The following is a 22,777-nucleotide window of genomic DNA, read 5'->3' as shown; positions in this document are numbered from 1 at the left end:
CCTCTCCACTGTTTATCTTGCCCCAACATGGCTCCCCTCGCAGCTTGAGGGAGACGAGCGCTACGAGGATTATCTTCCCTGCAGATACCCGAGGTTGTATGCCGACCTTTAAAAAGAAACGGTGACATCGCTTTTTTTTTTTATTGGGCCTTTGATGTGTGGAAAACTCCCAGAGTTCTGATCTTCGCGCGACCGACAACTCAAGAAACGCTGGACGTGGCCAGTACTGCCCTACTGAAAAAAAGTATATGAATCTATATAAGAACTGATATGAAATATCCAAAAACTGATATGCGACATATGAAACTGATATGAAATATCCAAAAACTGATATGCGATAAAAGAACTGATATGAAATACCCAAAAACTGATATGCGACATATAAGAACTGATATGCAACATATGCCAACTGATATGAAACATCCAAAAACTGATATCCGATATAAGAACTGATATGAAATACCCAAAAACTGATATGCGACATATAAGAACTGATATGCAACATATGCCAACTGATATGAATGCGTCCAATAAACATATAAGAAATAAATTCATATAATTTTTTTCAGTATACGACGTGCCGCGCGGGAAAGCAAACACGTGACTTGAAACCGCAGTGGAGCGGCTTGATTTACTGCCTTTCAAATAATTACGGCATGAGCGTTTACTTTTTATTAAGAGATTCGTCCCCTGAGCCGTTCTAAATACTCTCAGAGGTACGACATTACTGAAAAAAATCCAACACGCTGAAAATATTATTTATTGCGTAGGTGGTCACCGAAAAACTCCGTACTTACAAAACGACCTGTATAAAAGGCGGAAACGCAGAGATCCGAAGTAGTTATTGGGTGTGCTGTTGTATTCATGTTTGTTGTGCCGTGTTTGTGTATGCACTCAATGTATTTGTTCAACTGATGCTAGTGGTATGCGTAATGTATCTACATGGTGGCGTGAGTAAATAAATATATTTTTGCAGCACATGAATTGGGCGGTACCTAGCGCCACCTAGCCTAGTGTAACTGATATGCGGCATAAGAAACTGATATGAAATAATAAGTTCTGATATGAAAAAGGTGTCCAATAAACATATCAGAAAAAAATTCATATAATTTTTTTCAGTAGGGTGAGCATCTCATTACCGCTCAGCAGCCAGTCAGAGTGCGGCATGGGCCGATAAGGACGCCGAAGAACCAATCACGAAGCCAGTACCATAAATTAACATAATGAGCCACGCCCCGCGTTTCTCAAGCGGTCGGTGACCAGTAGCCACGTGTTTTGTTTCGGGAAAACACATTAGGCTACGTATGTTGTGGAATGCGATGCGCAGATCGAACAAGAAGGGATTAACACACCGAAGAAAAACCTATTCTGATATCCTTGTACACAAGAGATCAGCTTGAACTGTGGAATCAAGCTTGTTCACAGAGAAAGAAAGGACAGGGGAAGACAGACAGCTGAGTCTACCAACAATATTTTAGTGTAATGCTGTCACTCACGCAATTAAGACGACTGTCATTACGCCGTTAAGAGAGGTGTCATTGCGCCATGGAGAGAAATGTCGCCAGTGCGCCTATGCTCTATGGCATCTTGCACAAATGGTGTGGACATGAAATACGACAAAGCTTTGGAAAACAGATGTGACGGCTACAAGAATCGGGATATCCAACAAGTTTCTTGGTACACGTTCGTGAAGACATCAGCAAAATCTTGAAACGTAAAGCGAAGATCGCTTTGCTATTCTACACTTCACGAGGTTGCGCACAAGTTTAAAGTGACTGCCACAAGAAATGACGTTCACGTAGTATGCTCTGAACCCAACAAAGCGCATACTCCCATGTGTAGAAACGTTTACAAAACAAACAAAGAAAAGAACACGCCACTTCCCACAGAACCCAGTATGTCCCTTACAGAACAGTGCTCTCAAGCGTAACGTATTCTCAAGCGTAGCGTATTTTGAAGCGTAGCTCACTCTGAAGCGCGGCTTACTTAGTGCCACTAGTACAAGCAATACTTATGCACGCGAGATGCTCGAAGCGCTCGATCGCTATCCTTGTTCGCGCGCGCACACACACACGCACACACAAAAAAAAAAAGGCAAGATCTATGGAATGCTCGAAAACAGAAACATGAGGTGTGGCGGGTCAGGTCGGAAAAGAAGTTTGTTTCTGAGCAATTTAATCGTTATAATTGTTTTATATGCGTTAACACCAGCGGTAATCTTTATTAATGCAATAGACATATTTCTGCAATAATTTTTCTCGGGATGTAATATGGCATCAGTAGAGATGTTCGGTTGTTTTTGTCCCGGATCTTGATGTACATCTTGGAGTGTGTCTACTGTCGGGGACCGGGGTGATCCTGGGATATGTGGTCCTCGTGCTGGCTGAAGTGGAGGACGTCTTGTTGTGGCCGACAGCGGCGAGTTAACGGACTTGGAGGCGCAGTTGTAATATATACAACAAACAAAGCTAAATTTTACTGCTGCGTAAAACAACTACAAGAAGACGGTTCATATATTAAAGACTAACTGCCGCGCACGGCTTACGTAGTTAAGCAGTTAAACAACAGACGCCTCGGCGTCAAGTGTCGTCCCGCGCAAGGCGAGGACGGCGGCTAAGCCGCAGAGCGCGGGCTGTCGCGCACGACAGAAGTAACGCGGCGAACCGCGAGAGAGAACTGCTGGGCGTCTCGGGCCCGTTCAAACTCGTCGGTTTTCCGTCCGATCGGTGGTTACGACGTGCGCCGAAATCTCTCCCGTGCAATCAGGGTTCAGTTAGAATTACGTTGGGTACAGGCCCCGACGCATACCTGTTGGACGGACAAAACCACCCTCGTCAGAAGGCCAAAAGGCCAGTTCCCAGGGATAGGTCTCACGGCTAGAGCCTAAACATTGAGACACGAGCCCGTTTATCGCCGGAGAAAATAAACTGACTCCGATGATTCCAGCGAGAATCGCCAGGACCTGCCTCACGGGAAAAACCGACCCTCGGAGTGTGAGAATTAGGTGCGTTAAAACCAATAGATAAACAGAAAGCTTGCCAGACACAACACGCACGGGTCCCGGGAACACAAGCGCAGCGAAAGATCACACCAGATTCAAAGATTACGAGGACCACCAGAGGGGGGTTCACCCGAATCTGCGTCTACGTCTGTGCGTAAACTTCCGGCGCGTTCGCGACCCCCACAGCCAACCCCCCACAACCATTGGAACATGATACGCGGTCTCCGCACTCGTGGCCTGAGCCCGAGAACCGCGTCCACGGCACTTCGTCTAGTTTACGAAATGGCCTGCCCGTTGACAAGTGCACTTGGGAGTTTTGCTGGATGTGTAGGTTTGGGTGTCTGCATGCAACGGCCCCATGGTTTAGAAGAAAGACTTGCCGGCAATACCCCGCCGTGGGGAAGACGCAACCCCGCTCGTGGTGAAAAAGTGTTAAGTTCAGTATGCATAGGGACGCTAAACAAATTCTTTAAGGAAAACGCCGTCTCGGCGGCGCGCAAAAATGCGACGACATCTGCAGTATCTCAATGAAGAAGAAAGCACTCAAGCACGCGAAGTTTTTACTAAAACATCATTAATAGTCAGCTGTCTGCCCTCTCCTGTCCTTTCTTTCTTCGTGTACAAGTTTAGTTGTATAGTTCAAGCTGATTTGTTTACAAGTATGTACCTACAAGCTACTCCTAAGCGTTTCCAATTTCCTTCCCATTTCTCTCAAAGTTCGTTTGTATTAGAGTTCCTAAATGGGAAACATCGCTGTCAAAACTACTGGCGGTAGCACGTGGCTTAATCTCGAGTCTTATCTGCACGCGCTCTCATAGCTACGCGCATGCGCGGTAGCTTGATCAGCACTTTTTTGCTACGTCTTAGCGAAGAATAGGTATAACTCAGAATTACACGATAAATTATAATATTAAAATCTTTAGTTTTGCTTAAATGCAGCTCGCCAATTTGAAATCTCGTTCTTGCTGCCAGGCTAAATATTTTCTGATAATATTAATCACGTTAGAAAAGCTTACGTACAAGTCACCGTGACAGATGTGCTTTATATTAAGCTTGGCTTCCAGTTCAAGGAGATTGCCTGGCATGCGACATTCGAGACGCGAATGTTTTAGTAATTTATAGATAACGTAAAAAAAACACAATAAAATGGTGTTATGCGAACCAGCCTTTGAACAATAGACGCCCGCGGGTCGCATGTGGCCCGCTACTCTCTGGAACGTGGCCCGCAAGCATCCTGCTACTGCGACCTTCAGTTCCCATGTTTCCAGCGCTACATGCGCAATAAATAATGGCCTCATGCCGTCCAATCAAGACCACTGCAAGTAGTCAAACACTATAGTTACATTTTCAAATATTTAATGCTCCTTTGGTTTTATTTTAATTGAGGATTCTTTCGTCTTAACTAACACTAGAGTACAAATATTTGGTTATAATTATGCTACAAAGATTGCCAGAAAAACAAAAATTGTCGTACGAAGACTTTTTCTTTTTTCGAGATATGTTAAGCTTTATTGATTCCCGAGTGGACTGAGCGATATGGAAATGACAATGTGCCATGCTCTCTTGTTCTATTAAAAAAAGTCTACACGTCGGTCGCAAGGCGGCATTTTAAAGCTTATCACATCAGGTATGGGGGTCAACTTACTGTGGCAATGGAACCAAAGGTACAAAGCCCAAGCTCGCCGTTTTGCAGCACAGCTGAATATAATTCAACCAAAATACTTTTCTGTGTGTAACCTAACGATCGAAAAATCATAACTATTGGCTTTGATTCTACAATGATACTATAATATTGGTCAAGATATGCGAAACGGGACATTTGTTTTTTAGCTCATTGAAGTTGCCTTGGTCTAAGCTTGGCGCAGCTTTTCTAGTTCCCTACGAAAGGAACACGACTTCTTTCTCGTGTGCATCCTTGGTTATCATCGGCATGGTGGTACACGCAATACCCTCCGTGAGCTCATACTTTTGTTCGCCCGTAGGACTTTTGCGAAGTTTGGGAGCCAAAAGTTGTCAAAACAAACCGAGCACGTGGTGTGGAACGTGCGCGCACAAGTGAGGCAGAAGGAACCTGGACTCTCCATTGTTTTCGTATATCGGTTGGTGAGGAGCTCACTGGCGTAAGCAAGCAGGGCTCGGGATTTAATCTTGGATTCTGTAACGCGAGCTATCTTTGTAAGTGTTCCGAACTGTGGTGCAACCCCCCCCCCCCCCCCCCCCCTCTCTCTAATGCCGGCGGCAATTTAACATGATCCAAATGGAACTTGACTTCGTGCCGCAGCGTGTGCCTGCTCCTATATCGGACCTCGGTATATCGCGCCTTTGCTGTGATCCTTCAGCATCAGAGGGGTTTATATATCGGTGACCTTAAAACTGAAGTGCTGATGAAATTCACGAAAATAATTAATCGATCCCGAATATCTGCGTCAGTCGCAAGTCAAATAGGATTTGACGAAATCGGCCATGGTGTTACTGCACCACAGAAGCTTTTGTGTTGACCGTCGACCAGTTTAAATAAGGCTCTTTCAACACGTTCCAATGCATGTCACTATGACCACAATGTAATTTACGTTGTAAGTTGGTCGGCGGGCTTCAGTCGAGGCGTTGGCTTCTGTTTGGAAGCGGGTGAAACACAGGGAAAGAAACGCAGATATGTCTGCAAGCTCAGCGATTGCGTTTCAGCACCCCCGGCTAACCGGGTTTCTAGTGCGAAAAAAATAAACTGTAGGAAATGCGTGCCTGTCACGCAAAAACGCAAACGGAGACCGAAACCAAATAACCCAAGCATCACGAATTTTGGCCAAGCATTAATTAGCCAATGGCTGGCGATTGTATTTTGGCCAATGGCCAAAGGGTGGCAATTCATCGGCCAATGTTTGGCGGATGGAAGATGGCCAGTGGCCAATGGCCAGAGAAAGGCCAGTCACCGGTCAATGGCTGGCCACTGTCTGGCCACTGTCTGGCCACTGGCCAAATGACCATTGCAAGCCCTTGGCCAATGATTGGCCAAATCTGTGCTGCTTAGGAAAGTCCGGAACTACTTGGCGCAATAGCACAAAACTTTTATCTCTCGCGCCCCCCCCCCCCCTTTCTAGCTTTCTCTTCATTGCCACAGAAGGTTGTCCCCGAGTATAGCAAAGAGCACGAGTTCCCTCGTTTATGGAAACGTTGGTGTATTGCTGAGCGACTCGGCTGCTTTCATCGTGAAACATCAACAATCTTCTTTTCTTTCTTAAGCTCTGTGTACCTTTTACAACCGCCGTATACGTTGGCCCTTGACCTTTCGGGGATCGGCTATCTAGCCGCCACACTCACATAAGATCATTTCAGAAACAGGCTTCTGGTCGGTGCCATTTTCAAAGCCTCGTGCGTACGGCGCCTGTTTCGCTCGCTTTCCGAAGCGAAGACCATGCGCGCGCTGGGCTGTGATGGCCCCACGCTGGGCTGCGATTTTGTAAACATTGTAACAGCGTATTCGCAACTTTCACGGCCTATAGAGGGCGCGCTAGTTCCTGTCAAAATGGCTGTCATCTGGATGATCTTCGTAGAACAGCAGTACAAGGCCTGGTCTGTGACGCGTAAGGAATTCTAATTTTGTAAAATAAAATCTTATATTTGTAAAATATAAGAGGCGAGCCCGATTCTTCTACGTCAGGAAGGGGAAAGCAAGCACCTTCACCCGGATGGCAATCATCCAGGAGCTAGGGAGCGCGATTTTCACAACGCGGCGCCACCATCGCTGAAAGTTGCAAATAAGAGCCCCTCGCCGATCAAAGCCGTGCACACGCACTTTTGTTTGACTTATTTTTGAGTAATCCAGTGGCACAGGCAGGTCAACAAAAAGTTATCATCTAAATTTAAATAAGAGTACCGAGTATTCGTGAGTAAATAGAACAGTGCTTTCCGGCCCGCGTGAATATACCACGCCTCACAAAAAGCTCAAACTCTAATAGATTATGACGCCAGTGGTTGGGATAAAACGCGCACGTTTGAGAACAACTAGGTCGTTGCCTGGATCAAAAACATAAGAGAAATGCGAAATTTCTCTGAGATGACGTCCACCGAGCCTAATATTGCAATAAGAAGCACGACATACTTGTGCATGTGGTATTTATATAAGGTGAAAATGACGAGGCAGCGATAGGGATAGTATTGTCTTATTTCTTGTTCACCCATACAATGGTTTTTGTTTGTTTTTTCTCGTTGAAATGAAAGTTACTGGTACCCACAACGGCATTTTCTGTTTTGTCAATATTATGCAAGGTGGGCGTTGGCCTAAAGAAAAAACTTTCTTTTTCATTTCACTCAAACGACTTTACGTTCTCAAATTTTCGCAGTCTGCCCCCCGGGCTCGCGTCACGCTCCGAATTTCAGCGTTTTGCGACGCGTAGTTCATTTACTCGGGTCAAAGTACACTGGTCTTTTTCCTGACAAACACCCGGTACTTTTCATCTCCTTACAGCGCCTGACGTCACGGGCCTCAAACTGGAAGTCCTGGGAAATTCATCGATAGAGGTCCGTTGGAATACGCCAGAGGTACCCGTGTCGAGGTTCGAAATCGTCGCATGCCCGGTCGTGGCTGGTCATCCATGCGTCGATGCTACCGCAAAAGATAAATCCAGCTACACAATCGAAAACCTCAAGCCTGGCACAGAGTACGAAGTAACAGTCCAGTCTGTAATCCAGAAGCGACGCTTCACCTCCTACGGTGTCCCAGCGAAGTCACGCGCCACAACTGATATATGGGGTAAGTTAATATTTTGAAATGTCTACATCATTTAATGTTCTCTCTTAAGTTACACCTGTACTTTTCTCTGTGTTTACCCTACACCACCTAACTCGGCCGTAATAATGTGTTCTTAATTTTCTGTGTTCTAATGGGCCCTTTTGAAAAGTGCGAGCCTTTTACTCCGCTCACCCCTTAGCTAAAACTGTGGTGGAAGCTACGTCCCCGTTGAACCAGTCCTCGTCTCTCTTTTGCCACGTGACCACGCTCCCCCCCACAGCCACGCGCAGACAGCCGGGTCAGATGATGAAAGGGACGCGGCTGATTCGTCCGGCGGGCGCGTAGCGTCCACCGCAATATCGGCCTAGAGGTGAACGGAGTAAAGTAGTTGCTCTGTCACTTACTTGAATACAAAATTCAAATTTGTGGGGCTTTACGTGTCAAGCCATCGAAATACACCTGGCGTGCCTAGACGCTGGACTGGAGATTAGTTTCGAACCCCTGAGAATCTTGTGACGTGCAACCGAAATTTCGGCTATAAAGCGTCTTCTCTGCGATAAGTTCTCCGTCGGATAGTGGGAACCTCGGCCGCAATTCGAACCCACCACCACCTGGATGGTTAGGTTGATCATTTACACGTGCGTCTTAAAAGGTCACGGATCTGACGCGTTCGCGTGTGATTGGTGGAGCCCATTGACTCCACCAATCAGATGCCTTCTTAAAACGTACTACATGTAAATGCCCAACCTATAACCGACCTGGGGACCATAGGCCGGCGCTTTGCCTGGGATCCACCGGGGCGGCTTTAATACTTCGAGTCCACTATTGTCTGTGCACGTACACTGAGCATGCACTGGACGCGTACAAAGGCCAGCACTCAGCACGAACTCGTTTGAGCTAGCATTGAGAACGAGCGCTGCGTCAGCGCTCGGCGACGACTCGGAGCCAATCACAGGCGTCGTGTCCAAGAAATGTCGACCCCCAATGTTGCTTGATTGGGTTTTGGGAAGGGTTCACTAAGCTTGTGCTAAACAAAAAAAGTGAGACTGTGAAGACCAAAAATGTTCAAAACTACGAGAGCTCTTTCTCAAGCAAAAACAGTCGTGTGAAGTCGCGCGTGCTGGTCTACGCATTAAATGCTCTACAAATTTTACTTTTTAAAGATGCTCCGGTGGCGCTTTTTTGTGGCTTCTTAGTTCTACCCCAGACGTCGGAACCAAGACTTTTTGTTTCGAACGGCAAATATTGATGGTGCGTTCATAGGCGTAAACTACGGGGGGGGGGCCATGATCCTTACCGATCCCCCCCCCCCCTCTGGTGAGATCCGGAGGAGGGGCAGCGCCCCCCCCCCCCCCCCCCCCCCGGATCTCCGGGCTCTGCCCCCCTTCGGATCACTGGAGGGGCCATGATCCTTACCGAGGTGCTGTTTACGTGCCATGTAACGAGCTTCTAGTAGAGGCATGTGAACAAAATAACACCCACGTTGCCTTTATTAACAAAATACATAGGAAATGGAATCCCAGCGTTCTTTCGTTAGCTTCAATCTCCAGTTCTGGCGAGAAGGTAACGCCCCCCCCCCCCCCCCCCCCCCTAGGAACTTCTCAGCCTTCTACCCCCCCCCCCCCCCCCCCCTTCCCGGGAAAATGGAAACTCTACGCCGCTGGGTGCATTTCTATAAAGAAATGCACACAGTTATAGCATTCCTAAACTAGCGCATCCAACGTTGATTCATCTCGCACTTTTAAACACAAGTTGTACAGCAACCTAGAGGAATCTGTGCAAAACACCGTAAACTCTTTTTAAAGCATCACCTGCTACAAGAAAGTTCTCTAACATGTTAGAGAACTTCCTCGTCACGTGACACGTGCCCGCTTAGCAAGTACAGGCAGATCATAAAGAGCGGTGAGAGATGCAGTCAAAGTCAAAAGTCAAATTGGACGTTTTAGTGATTTATACAGCGTAAGGTCGGTCTGCCAGTAGGGGCGACACTGGTTTACACTGTAGATGAGCAATTTCGCCAGTGCAGTAGGACTGCTAACCTGGGGTCCTTAACGTGTTCACGCATTGATCGCGGTAGTGATACACGGCCGCACGCTGGTACGATGCTCATACAGATCGAAACGGGCAGGGGTGGGGCTCGAACCCAGGATCCCTGGGTTGTGCAGCGCGAGCTTTCGCTCCACGCGCGTCGAGCTGGGTTTGTGCTTTAGCCCACTCGGCCACCGATCCCCCGAGAGGTGTATATGTTCCTGCCCATGAAAAATGGCGTTAAGGTCCACCTTCAGATTCCACCGTTGAAATCCAGCATTACGTTATACGCAGTCATATAAAATGTATAGAAGCCCATAGGGCCATAGGAGCGGATGTTACGTGACATCATGTTACGCTATACCCTGGCGTCACGGTTTCCCTGATTCTATGACCTTAACAGTATCTCGTCACGTCCCGACCTCACGTGCGACTCCCTTTCAGGGCCAGCCTTAGGGGTAAGGTACCTGGGTGGGCGCCACGGCCATCATCGAGAGGGGCGACGTCGCACTCACCTTTAAATTTTTGCTTTCGTTTTTTGATTTATTTAAGCACTACGCCCGACCGTTATAACCGACCTTCAGTATTTGTTCCTCTTATTTCGTTTATTTCACTTCATCATTACCATAGCAGACCAGGTCAGTGCTATTTTAGATTTTACTGCATCCACCCTCCTCAGCATTATTTTTTGTGCAGGCTTGTCAACGCCCGTTTCAGTAGCTCGGCATCTTCGTAAGACAAGAGAATGTCGGCAATGGTGGCTGTAATCTGGCGTGTATAAAGCGGCTATATAACTGATCGTCGTTTGTTTTGGGAATGCGGTTCTCGTCTGACGAAACGCTAATGTTGGGTGACTACTCACATGTCTACTAACAACGCGATAGCGTACCTACCGGATAGGGACCTATAAAAAGGGGAGGGGGTGGGGGGCACGCCACGGCCGGATTTCGCCCAGAGTGCTTGATGCTATAGGGCCGGCCCTGCTCTCCGGCGTCACATGCGACTCTGTGACATCACGTGGAATGTGACGTCACCTGATACTAGGACGCAACGTTACGTCACACAGTCCTCAAGTTCCGAGCACTTTTGCGACATATTCTGCGCGACCCAGAGTTTTTCGCATATCATTGAGGCATGCGGGCACTTTTCTTCTTTTTTATTTTAATTACACACATATTTTCAGTTCCACCCGTCACCGAGCTGGAATTATCCTGTCCGGCCGATGGAGTAATCGTGGCAGAGTGGACGTTGAAAGAGTCATTGCTCGTGGACGCCATCGTGATCATCGCCTGCCCACCGGCCGAGTACGACTGCCGCAAGGCCACAGTTGGATCTCGTGACCCGTCCGTCGAGATTAAGGGTTTGCTGGCGGATAAGGAATACACGGTTAACGTCACAACGTTCATCACCGTGGAAGATACGACGTACCACGGGGAGTCGGTGTTCGCCAGTATCACGACCCGACCTAAGCGTAAGTTGATGCAGCAGTCATGAGGAAAGAATTTCTTGCGGACACCCCGCAACCATGTTGAAATCTTTTCTACTTCGTACAAATATATGCTCGAAACATGACTAGAGGCCGTGTTTTTAAGCGACCGCCGTACCAGGACCGTCGTAAAAGGAAGAAACACGTCTCAGGCAGTGTCCGCCGGATGTCTTTTTTTATGATCCACTAACATTGTGACCGCGGGTTAAGGGCAGCTTAAGGTTCCGGTTCCACGGCGACGACTCCAAATACGCGGGAGTGGAGTTTACATCGTTTTGAACGTATAGAGTGGCCACGCGGAGGATCCTAGCGCTGTAAAGCAAGCCGGAAAAATCGGCGGCTGCGTATAGAAAGCTCGAACGTTCACTGAACGTGCACTTACGCAGTGGATTTAACCATGTGAAGCTTCAAGGCGTAGCTCCTTTCCTGTAAAAGACAAGACCAACAAACTTGCCAGGGTCAACGGCGGAGGCCGTTGACCCTGGTGACGGTTGTAACGCGTGTCGCCATCTTCCGATAACCAAAGCGAGCAAACGACGCTAATGCCGCTGTCGCATTGGCCGCGGAACAAAAATAAGATTTTCGGGACTCCTCACACCCTGCGTTTTCTTAAACTATCAATGAATACATCAAGCTATAGGAGAATACATGAAACTATCGGAGAGTACATGAAACTATCAGAGAATACATCAAACTATCGGAGACTATAGTCCGTTGCAACCTAAGAACGAAGGGCGAGGGTAAGACGGGCCGGGGAGGAGGAAGCAGACGGAACGCTGAAGAGAGAAGGAGGTTTCCCCCTCTCTTCTCCAGCGTTCCGTCTGCTTCCTCCTCTCTGGCCCGTCTTACCCTCGCCCTTCGTTCTTAGGTTGCAACGGACTATACATTCTACGGCGCTCATTTGCATTACACGGCACGCCTACAGCTCTACAATGTTTCCTAGCTGTGCGGACAGCCCACGTACGAGAGACAGCATGTGCACCGCGTTGCCTACCCTGTTTATCTTCTGTGCTGCGTAAAACGGGGAAACAGCTATTTCTGCTGGATCGGAGGCTGTTCATAACGATAGGTGCAGCACCCACACCCCAACTGAAAGGGCAAAACCCCCATGAGGCAGACGCGTCTTGCTGTTCTAACTACCCGAATGCTTTCGGCACAGAATGCCATTGGAGTATCGCGGAGTAAAGGCAGGTTCACACGCTTGCGTTTGACTATGTAACTGACTGGACCACACCGGTATTTATTAAACCCCTCCGTTCGTTAACTATCGCAAATGTGTTGACCAGCCTTTAGGGGCTGGTTTACACGCTTGCGATTGCTTACGACAAGAAATGGTAAAAAAACGGTTTTTAAGCCTCATGTGACGGCGGAGGACCGGCCTCTGATGCATCGCAACCGGACGTAAGCAGTCACAACGGCTTAAAGGCTGACGATTTCAAATATTGCACCCAGTGATACCTTGTATACACAGCTCGCAGGTCTTGCCATTGCTGGCGGCTATTTCTACCGATTGGTGGTCTCGATCTCCTACTTCTGCGGTGTGAAACTGCCCTTACAAAAATGTGCTTACACCATAGAGACGTTCTATAGAAAGGAATTCCTAGAAGGAGCATAAGATTTCTCTAAGAATGCCATGAGCTATTATACCTTTCTATCATTCTCGAGAGGTCTCCTAAAGAATAGTGGCCAACGGACATGCTACAGACATTCTAGGTCAACTGACCTGCTGAGGACGTCCTATGGGAAGGCTAGGCCTGACGCATTTCTAATACCAGAGGAAGTTGCTATATGAGTTGCATAGTTGCTATTTGAGGCCCTTAGGAAGGGTTTAGGACGTCCACACCCATAGGATACCATTAAGAAGGTAATAGAATGGTCGCCTAGGCTCGTAGAGGAGCCTGTGATGCTGCTAAAAAGGCAATAAAATAGTCGTCCTTGTCTCCTAGCACGACCGCGACCATGGCTGAATTCTAAACAAGCAAGCTGCTGCTAAAACAAAAACAAGGGATTGATTTAAAATCTCCTAGAACTTTATTTCACACAGCCTATTTGTAGACAAGTACAGAAGTGCAAGCGATCTTTGAAATGAGAAGAGATACTCTGGGGGTCATAAAACTGAGAACATGGCAAAGGAAACAAGAACGGGGTAATTCTACAGGTAATCCGGATGAGCACCCGTGGGAGAAAAAATCGTCTTAGGCAACATCAATTGAGCGTTTTGGTTAAACATATTAACGAGTTTTAGTTGACCGTGTTTCCCCCTCCGCTCAGCCCCTCAGCTGCACGGAAGTCTACAGCCAAGGACGTCGGCGCGCAGGCGCAGTGGCGGTTTCTTCGTAACGGAGAGTGAGCGGAGGGAGAAGCACGGTCTAGTAAAACCAGTGTTGGACAAAATACTCGATAAAAGTATTTAAGTTAAGTAACTAAATACCTGCTTCATAAAACATTTAAAATACTACTCAAGTCACTTTCAGTGTAAAGTATCTTGAGAAGAGTACAAATACTTAGAAATGTAATTCAGTTACTTTTGAAGATACTTCCTCATCGCGTAATTTGTATCGACGTCAGTGACAAACACAATTATATGGCTGCACAAATCTGGTTAATCAAAATGTTTTATTAGCACGCAACACAAAACGAAAAAAAAAAAGCATTCTAGGGCTATTTTATGCAGTCCAACTATACACGTTTGCAAGTCCGGTCTCAGGGCGCCGCCATCTTTCTCAATGGGGTGCGCTCTTGGGCGCGGTCATATCCGACTACGACGCCTTAGCAAGGCTTCGTAATCGGGTTATGGCTCGTCCAAGCGCACCCAGCCAAGCAAGATGGCAGCGCCCTGAAGCTGTACTTGCAAACGTGTATAAGGAGCAGAATACTGTCTCGAATGACAAATGGTAAGGCGGCGAATAACTGAAAAAACTAAACGTTTAATGGGGCGAACTCGTGCCCAAAACAACAGAGAAAAGCTAGCGTCGCAGGCGTCGATGTCAGGTGCAGGCACGTTCGTCACATGCCCATTCGTCATAGGGCGACTGGTAACAGGCCCGTTCGTCACAGCGGAACATTCGTTATAGGGCGACTGGTAACAGGCCCGTTCGTCACAGCGGAACATTCGTCGTAGGGCAACTGGTAACAGGCCCGTTCGTCACAGCGGAACATTCATCATAGGGCGACTGGTAACAGACCCGTTCGTCACAGCGGAACATTCGTCATAGGGCGACTGGCTAACCGGACGGATGAAACATGAAGGGGCTTTATGAATATCACGCCCTACGGCGCACCTTAGACGCATCGTCTAACTACAATGCATATTCCCTATATGGGGAGTTCACTATAAACGAACTTTGGATACAGATATGAGGGGATAGATAACAAAGAGAGCACACATAATAGCCACGGCAGGGGTCGTACCTTCTTCAAGTAGGTTGCGTTTAGAAAGGCACTCAGCGTTGGGGGACGCTTTGTTAGGATTTTCAGAGGTCATCCAGCTTTTAGTTCGTTTCCTGTCCTGCTCTCTGCTTATCAATGTTCGCTTACATACACTGGTCGCGAGAGCAATGAGTGATGGACTGACGACAAAAAGAAAATAAACAAAAGAAAGCCTAGACGTTTCGCCATGGAAGGGTCAAATCTACAGCAAGCAAAATTTTTTTCTGTCCACTTCTTTTTTATTTTCTTGACACACAAGCGTGCACTGTTTTGGAAGGTTGATTTCTGGTCTGCGTTGCGCCTCAGTGTGGCAATCCTAACTCCCGTAAAACCACCCCTTTTGTTTGAGGATTTTTAGGCGGAAATTCTAGGAAACAGAAGGCGCATTTGGGAACGCGAGGGAAAAACCTTCATTGTACGAACGTTGGGCTGAAATATGAGTCACTGTCGGCAAATAAGCGATGTTTTTTTTAACGAGCTCAACCAAAGTCACCGTAGCTAATCGGAGCTAGCAACAAGATTTGGTTGCTCGAAAGAATGTTCACGTTTGCTCGTGCCACGCCCGCGCCACTTCACACCGAAAAACTCAGAAAATGGCGGAATGTCGAAAATGTATTTGATATAATGAGTTCGAGATACTCAGAAATAAAATTAAGATAGAGTATCAAATACTCTCGATCAAAAGTATTCGCAAGATAGCAAGATACTGCAAGAAGTATTTAAAATACAGTATCTTGAGTAGAGTATTTGAGATAGGCACAAGTCTGACTAAAACTCCCTATTTTCTTGATATTTAGAACGCCAACTGATGGAACGTGTTTGTGGTTGTCCGTTGTCCACCCGTTAGCGTTCTGAAAACATAGGTCAATCGCCGCTAAAAAAGAGGTTGCTCTGTACTTACGATGAATCTTTGGACTCCACAAAGATAATCCAAGATCCATGTCGAAGCGGGCACTTCACAACACGTATACAAAAACGAGAAAAAATGGCTCCGTGAAGATTCAACACAATGTAGCGCAAACTGTCCTTTGCCGAACCGAACACTAAAGGCATCACAAAAAGTTATTTGGCTTTTTTGAAGAAATTGCTTGTTGTTGATATACGGGTAGGACTTTTCAGACACTCATAGCTTTGATATGCTTCAAATACGTTGTCGCAGACAATGAAGTAGTTAACACCGAAATCCACGGCAGTTCCGCGGGCCGGACAACACGGTCGGCGGAGAAAAGCTCACTAGAGAAAAGCTTACAAGAGAGAAGCTCACCAGAGAAAAGCTCACCAGAGAAAAGCTCACCGCAGATAAGCTCACCGCAGATAAGCTCACCGCAGATAAGCTCAACGGGGGTAAGCTCACCAGAGAAAGGCTCAAGGGAGAAAAGCTCACCATATAAAAGCTCATCGTAAAACCGTCCGATGCGGAGAAAAGCTCACCGGTTTTTTTACAGATGCGGAGAAAAGCTCACCTGCTAATCTTTGAACCGAGCATTAACTCAACTGAACTATGTTGGGATGCCATACGTACGTGCTGTCATTCTGCAGTACAGTAACAAATAATATACCTTTAAGTATATTTTAATTATACAAAATCAGTTTCATGTTAAAATTAAAATTGAAGAAAAAACTATTAACTGGTAGTTGAAGGATAGCCGGGGGAAGATATAACCATGCAGTGTAGGAAGCTGGAGCCTGAGCAGTTCCTTCCTGAATGTTATATATTCAATTAACTTTCATATACTAGTAGCGGATTCTAAATTTCCAAAACTTCTCATTTCAACATTGAAGAAGGCACGCTTTCAATATTCTAAGTTCTTCCAATGAGCATCTAAATAAGATTGATATTTCCGCTATCCCGGTATATGTAACAATTAACTATGGCAATGCAAGAAAACGGCTGACGTAAAAGCGGAATGAGGGCTGCAGCAAACCGCCTTGCTTTAAAATTTATACTACCATGCATTGGACTGCAGATATCGTTCCACTTCTGCTCCTAAAATGTTCAAACCCGGTCCAAGAATACAGGAACAAATTGTTCAAATGATGAAATAAACATTGAATGGATATAGACCACCTTGCATATTTACCGAACTCTAGGTGAACGTTCCGCGGGGTTTGCGTAAGGACTGGTGAGCTTTGCTTCGGGACCGTACAAAAGTAGGTGAGCTGATCTCCGCTGAACTTATCTCCGGTGAGCAATTTCTCCGGTGAGCAATTCCTCCGGGGGGCATTTTCTCCGGTGTGCATTTTTCTCCAGTGAGTTTTTCTTCGATGAGCCTTTCTCCAGCATTAGCAGAACACACACGAAACTAGGCCAGCAAGCAGGTATTCAGGGATTGGGAACCGCTTCTGAGCCATCTGCCAATATTTTAACGCATGATCATGCTCCTGCCGTTACCCGTACGCAGAGAGCGGAGTCAAGAGATAAAAAGGAGACGGTTGATTGATCCGGCGAGCGCACACCTCCTACCACGTTTTCAGCTTAGAGAAGGAGAGAGAGAGACGGAGAGGGAGTAAGGAAGCACTGACTGCTTGAGGTGAGAACGGAGGTGCGCTCGCAAGGCTAATCTTCAAATGGCATCCAACAATGAACAGAACTGGAGGATTTTTTCAATAAAAATCGCTGGAGAAGGGGAACAAGGGGGACAAAGGACAAACACAAATCTCTAAACATAAAAAAAATTGGGTTGTGTGTATGTTTATACAGCCTAGAACTTGGTCTGCCTCACAGGGGCTAACCAGGAGTCAGACGTCAGTAGAGCAAACGGGTTTTATCGGCTGCCACCATTCTAAAACCAACAAGGGTTAAACGCCCGCGTGCTAAGTTTCTGGTGATAATGCAATTAATGCAAAAATGCAATCGAGCTGGGCAAGAATGGCGATGATAATCCCGGAGAAGGGGAACAAGGGTGACAAAGGACAATCCCAAACCTCCAAACACGGCTAAGTGAGTGGTGCGCGATGGGAAAAATCCTCCTGGTCCTGGTATCGAACCAAAAACCTGCATTTTTTCGGTCGTGCACCACTCACCTAGGTGTGTTTGGAGATTTGTGTTTGTCCTTTGTCCCCCTCGTTCCCCTTCTCCAGGGATTATTGTCGTCATTCTTGTCCAGCTCACTTGCACTTCTTCATTAATTGCATTGTCATGACTTGTCACAGGTATACTCTTGTAAGTTCTTCCATAAGTTGATATGCAGTGAATGCGATGTGCGTTGACTCGGCCTTGAATCAAACACATGCCGTGCTGTGCCTTATCACCAGCTTGGAGACATAGGCTTAAAAAACGCATAGTGTCTAGTCTGCTGTCAATACCGAGTGAACAGGACTGCTGCATGACGTCTAGTTTTTGTAGTTCCAAAGAATCTGCCAGGCCCAAAAGTGATCCAAAAAGAGGTTTGAAGACCCTATGTGTTACGCCGTATAAGTTATAACCCACACTATATATATATATATATATAACAAGACATTCAACATTATGTGTACATGGTTAAATTCCAGCCCTATAACTTACGTTTTGGGGGTCTTAGCATCTTTGCGGCACTTCTGATTACATGGTCAAAATAATAATAGTTTCTATCACATGTACACGGCCCTTCCGATAAAAAAAAAAGGCTGTTTTCAAAGAGCCGCGTAATCTACAGCACTGCTTATTTCTGGGCAATTTTTGTTTTCCTTCGTAAGTTTAGTTTATGTCGCTGTCATCATTAAAAAAATCTCTGCGCATCACGGGGACAACGCATGGTGGGGCCGAGGGATTGAAAAAGCTTACACAGCTTTAATGTCTCAGAATAAAAAATAAAAAAAATTGGCAGCAGCACTTGCTGATTTGAGGAATTGGCAAAATAGAGGAGTTTATCTCCGCAGAGGAGGGGGGGGGGGGGGGGGGGGGGCGTACTTAACGATCAAATAATTATATTTTTTCTCAGGTATGTCCAAGCAAAACATGCTTAGGAAAAAACAGATGTGTGTATCGGTTAACGACATTACTCCTGTTCACGTTCAATTAGCACGTGTCTGAGTTCTCTCTCTATAACCAAATTTCCGACATTTTTGTGCCATTTGCCCTCTTGGGGAAACATAATTTACAGTACTTAATTGTGCCTGCGGCGCTGTAAGTAATAGAGGTACCAAACAATGCTGGTATTAACATTGCGTCATAATGGCAAAACTGAATGCTGGCGTGGACACCTACCGAGTTTTTAGTATTACAAAGACCGTCACATAATTTGTTTCTTTTTTAATCTAGCTGACACATGTGACTTTAACTCGCAGGATAGAGAAAACGTGGGATGTCCCTAGACTCGCCCAGATCTACGATGACATAGACTCGCCCAATGCTAGAATGTCCACAGAGTCGCTAAACTCTAGGAGGTCCATCACGGGGTATTAAGAATAAGAAACACGTTGACGCGTGATGTTATGGACGCCCTAGTCACCGTTTACGGCAATCTAAAAATGACTAAACAGGAAGTCAAATGTCCGCAGAAATCCACACCCCTATCATAGCATTGCCATAGAGGTAATAAATAGCAGGGAAGTAGCCAGTCCTTAGAATGTCAAGATCGACTTTTGTCGGGGAACACGGTGAACCGAACCCTCGTGGCACATAAAATAAAATGCACATAAAGGCCGCGAATGACGTTACGGGCAAGCTATGCACAGGCCGTAGAGCGTATGCAGTCCTCGGATATTACTAGTAGGCAAGATTTTCACGCGTTGACGCCACCAAGCGGCAATGCTCGCAACTATACAGTCCCCTTGGTCGTGCAGAGACCCTTGACGTCCCGAGCGCGATACGCATTGCGCTTCTCGCTGATCGTCCTTGAAGCGATGGGTAGAGAGCTCGCGCTCCAGTCATTCCGTTTCCGTACCCCTTTAACTTCCAACCTTCTTTTGCAGGGCCCTCCGAGGTTGTGAATCTGATGTACGAGATCAGCAACATCACACGACTCAACGCATCCTGGGATGAACCCGTGAATCAAGTGAGCGATGTGAGCGGATACTTTTTGAGCTGCCAGAAAGAAAGCAGCCGCGAAACGATAACGAAGAAGTTGCCGGCCGGCAGCCAGCACGTGACCACCCAGCTGAACCTGAAGGAGCCCCTGAGCAAGTTCACATGCCGCGTATGGGCTTACGTCGAGTACAAGGGGACAGCAATCAACGGCACGTCTAGAAAGTTCCTCGTGCAAACAGAGTCACCAGGCAAGTTGTATAACAAAAACAAACAAACGAAAAAACACAGAAAGTTGAAAAAAAATAATTACACGAGTTAAATTTGTTAACAAACACCAGCGAGCACAAACTCGGTTCGCCGCCGTACCGACCACAGTCCGAGCCCCTCTTGGTCGCTTTCCTTGTTTTTGTTTTTTTCTATCACTATTTATTCTTGTATTACTTTTAATGTCTTATTTTTTATTTAGTTACTTTTTAATAGTTTTTAATTTTTATGCTTTTTATACAAACTTAACGTCGTGTAGCGCTCCCAGCATTGTCGCTCGTTCATGGCACGCGTCCACGACGCTCGTCGCTGACGCTCGGTGCTGACGCTCGTTTAGGACAGGCTTTCATGGCGATTTTCTCGAAGAAAGCGACCCATGAAGACATTCTGCGTTAAAATTAGCCCTCTCTGGAATTTACGGAAGGCGCGCTCCAAATGCATCGGATTTACGCACGAACGCTGTTTATGAGAGCCCGCGTTTGGCGACACCACGTGGGGGCGTTTCGGGTGCACGGAACCCAGCTTTTTGCGCGAGGCGAAGCTTTTGCGCATGCGCACAGCCGACTGCAGCGCCACCGCAGTTGCGTGACGTAGTAAAATCTAGGTGGTGTATAAGGTATCTCGGCACAGGCACCGTAAAAAGGTCACCTTGCGAATGCTTTGGGAACGTAACTGCGTCACAAAGCCACCAGACACTGCGAGGTCACGTGATGTTAGGGTGCCAGTTGACGTCACGTGAGCAGGTCACGTCACGTCGCGTGACGAAAGGACGCCACACTTTCACTTGACGTCACGTTGCGCCTTGGTTTCACGCTACTCATGGTGACCCGTGACGTCACAGAGAACGTATAAATAATGTGCATCTTGAACGCCTTTCCGTTGACATATCACAACGCTCCGTGACGTCACTGAGGCTATGCACCACGGACAGAAAATCTCAAGGCTGGCCCTATAGGGAGTATTCACTGGCGGCCATAGCTGTGTGCGCGAATGCTGAGCGCGTGCCGATGGCGAGCATCCACAGTTCTTTTGCAACGTGCATTCCGCACCATCAGGAGTGCCCGTCTTAGCAGCCTATTGATGTGAGCTCGTTCTGAGCATGCGCTCTAAACAGCACCCACAAATATGGCGTCCAGTGAATACTCCCTATAAAGCTACGCATTTATAAAGAAAAGTAAACTAGCTAAAAGGCGACTTTTAAAGGGGTCATGAAAAAATTTTTCTACCTCTTCCACCTTAGCTTTAATCCTCAACTCAAATGCAAATTGTGAAATCACGTCGTCATGACATTCTTCGGTACCGGTGCGATGACTCCTAGCTTCCACCTTGCTTTTTTCGCACAGTGAGCTGGGCTCGGGTGACGTCAGGTTGGCACCGCTGACGCGCTTTGGGAACCGCGGATGCATCATACTCAAAAGGCGGAGAGCTTTCGGAGGAAAGAAAGTACAAAATAGTCCGCCGTGTTTTCAAATGTTCATACCGAAAAGCTGACTTTTGACTTTCTACCCTTTTTCTTTTGGCCAACTAGACGATATGGGATTAGTAAAGTCCGAATTTAAAATCATTCCTCCCAGCCCAAAATTCGTTTCATGGCCCCTTCAAGTGCAAAAGCCTGAGACAGTGGAACATGCATTAGAAGGGACAAATGAAGTCGTTCATGGTAAAATAAGGCAGTGTGAGCATATTTGGCTTCTAATGAAAGATTAGTTTTTCTTGTCGCGTTTTTTTTAAAAATATCGTTAAAACAATTGGCGCGAAAGGCAAGACAAAGAGAAAAAAAAACAAAAAAAAAACAGGACAAGCGCTTTTTTCTTTGTCTTCTCATCTTTGCATCGTGTTTGTCCATATCGTTTTCACGGTGTACATCGAACTAGCCCGACACTTTAAGGTTTGCCCCTACCTGGCACGCATCTTCGTCATATCTTCACATTATAACCAGATTTCCCTCTGGTGACCTCACAGCTTTGCGGTGCCGCGGATCTTATACTCCATTCACACGACCGTAAACGCACCTTTAGCTAAGGAACCTTTATTCTCTGCGGCCAATCAATTAACGATCTTCCGCGCGTGGCGTGTGCTCGCAACCCCTGCAATGGAAGCAGACGAACTTGGGCTCTGCAAAATATGAGAATTGAAGGGCAAGTGTGGCCCTTTCACGCCATACCGTCAGCTTTCTGCGCCCTTAGTTAGTTCCACACCGATGTCATTTCATGCTTAGTGTTTAGGCTTGGCTCGAACTACTGCTAGGAACAGCTAGAAAGGAGCTGGTCGACTATCGAGATGCGTATACTTTACGTGTTTTAGTGTGTTACATACAAAACATCAGACAGCAGGCGGACAGGAAAAGCCAGTGTTTTTTGGGGTTTTTTTACGTTTCAGGTGTTGGCGAGAAAACCTATCGGAACGCCTTGCGAATTCAGTCGCTACTACCATTACCGTTTAAAAACACTTATCGCGAATTGACCCGCAACTGTGTTGATGCGTGAAACATTCTGGGGTTGTCGCTAGTGGTGCTAAACTACTAGCGCTAAACCAAGCTAAAGTTGAGGCCTGGACAAGTTGGTACTACATACTTCCGCATTAAAAGCAGCGCAAAAGACTCAAGACTATGACAAAGTAACACGGACGCAGCGCTGACTTACAACTGAGTCTATTGATCGCAACATCGCAATATATACATGCGGTGTCACCAAGAAAAAAGGAAGAAAAGAAACTAAAGGAGGAATTCAGCTCACGTGATAAATCACCCACAAGAAAATGCGCCACGAAACAGCCGTACAGAGCGCGTGTATAAAAAACAAGCACCGTCAAGGAACTAGATAGTTCATATCTTTGGCTGATAGGGCCACCGAAGGACTGGTTACACATGCAGCTCCAAACCTAGCCATCTCAACA

General features: G+C 46.6%; 1 protein-coding gene across 2 annotated transcripts in view; it reads left to right on the top strand.

Annotated features, from left to right (window-relative positions):
* LOC8035030 (fibronectin) overlaps positions 1-22,777 on the top strand; it is a 69,630-nt gene that overhangs the window by 20,618 nt on the left and 26,235 nt on the right. For both annotated transcript variants that reach the window (XM_029979701.4, XM_040209213.3), the window contains 3 exons: positions 7,464-7,748; positions 10,939-11,226; positions 19,564-19,866. In XM_029979701.4, the coding sequence (XP_029835561.2) occupies positions 7,464-7,748; positions 10,939-11,226; positions 19,564-19,866 (876 nt within the window). The remainder of the gene's footprint in view (positions 1-7,463; positions 7,749-10,938; positions 11,227-19,563; positions 19,867-22,777) is intronic.

This window comes from Ixodes scapularis, unplaced genomic scaffold (genome assembly GCF_016920785.2).
Source record: "Ixodes scapularis isolate PalLabHiFi unplaced genomic scaffold, ASM1692078v2 PGA_scaffold4__175_contigs__length_147842914, whole genome shotgun sequence".
In the NCBI taxonomy this organism is placed as follows: Eukaryota; Metazoa; Arthropoda; class Arachnida; order Ixodida; family Ixodidae; genus Ixodes; species Ixodes scapularis.
Note: the sequence above shows the minus strand (reverse complement) of the source record. Positions and strands in the feature narration are given on the sequence as shown.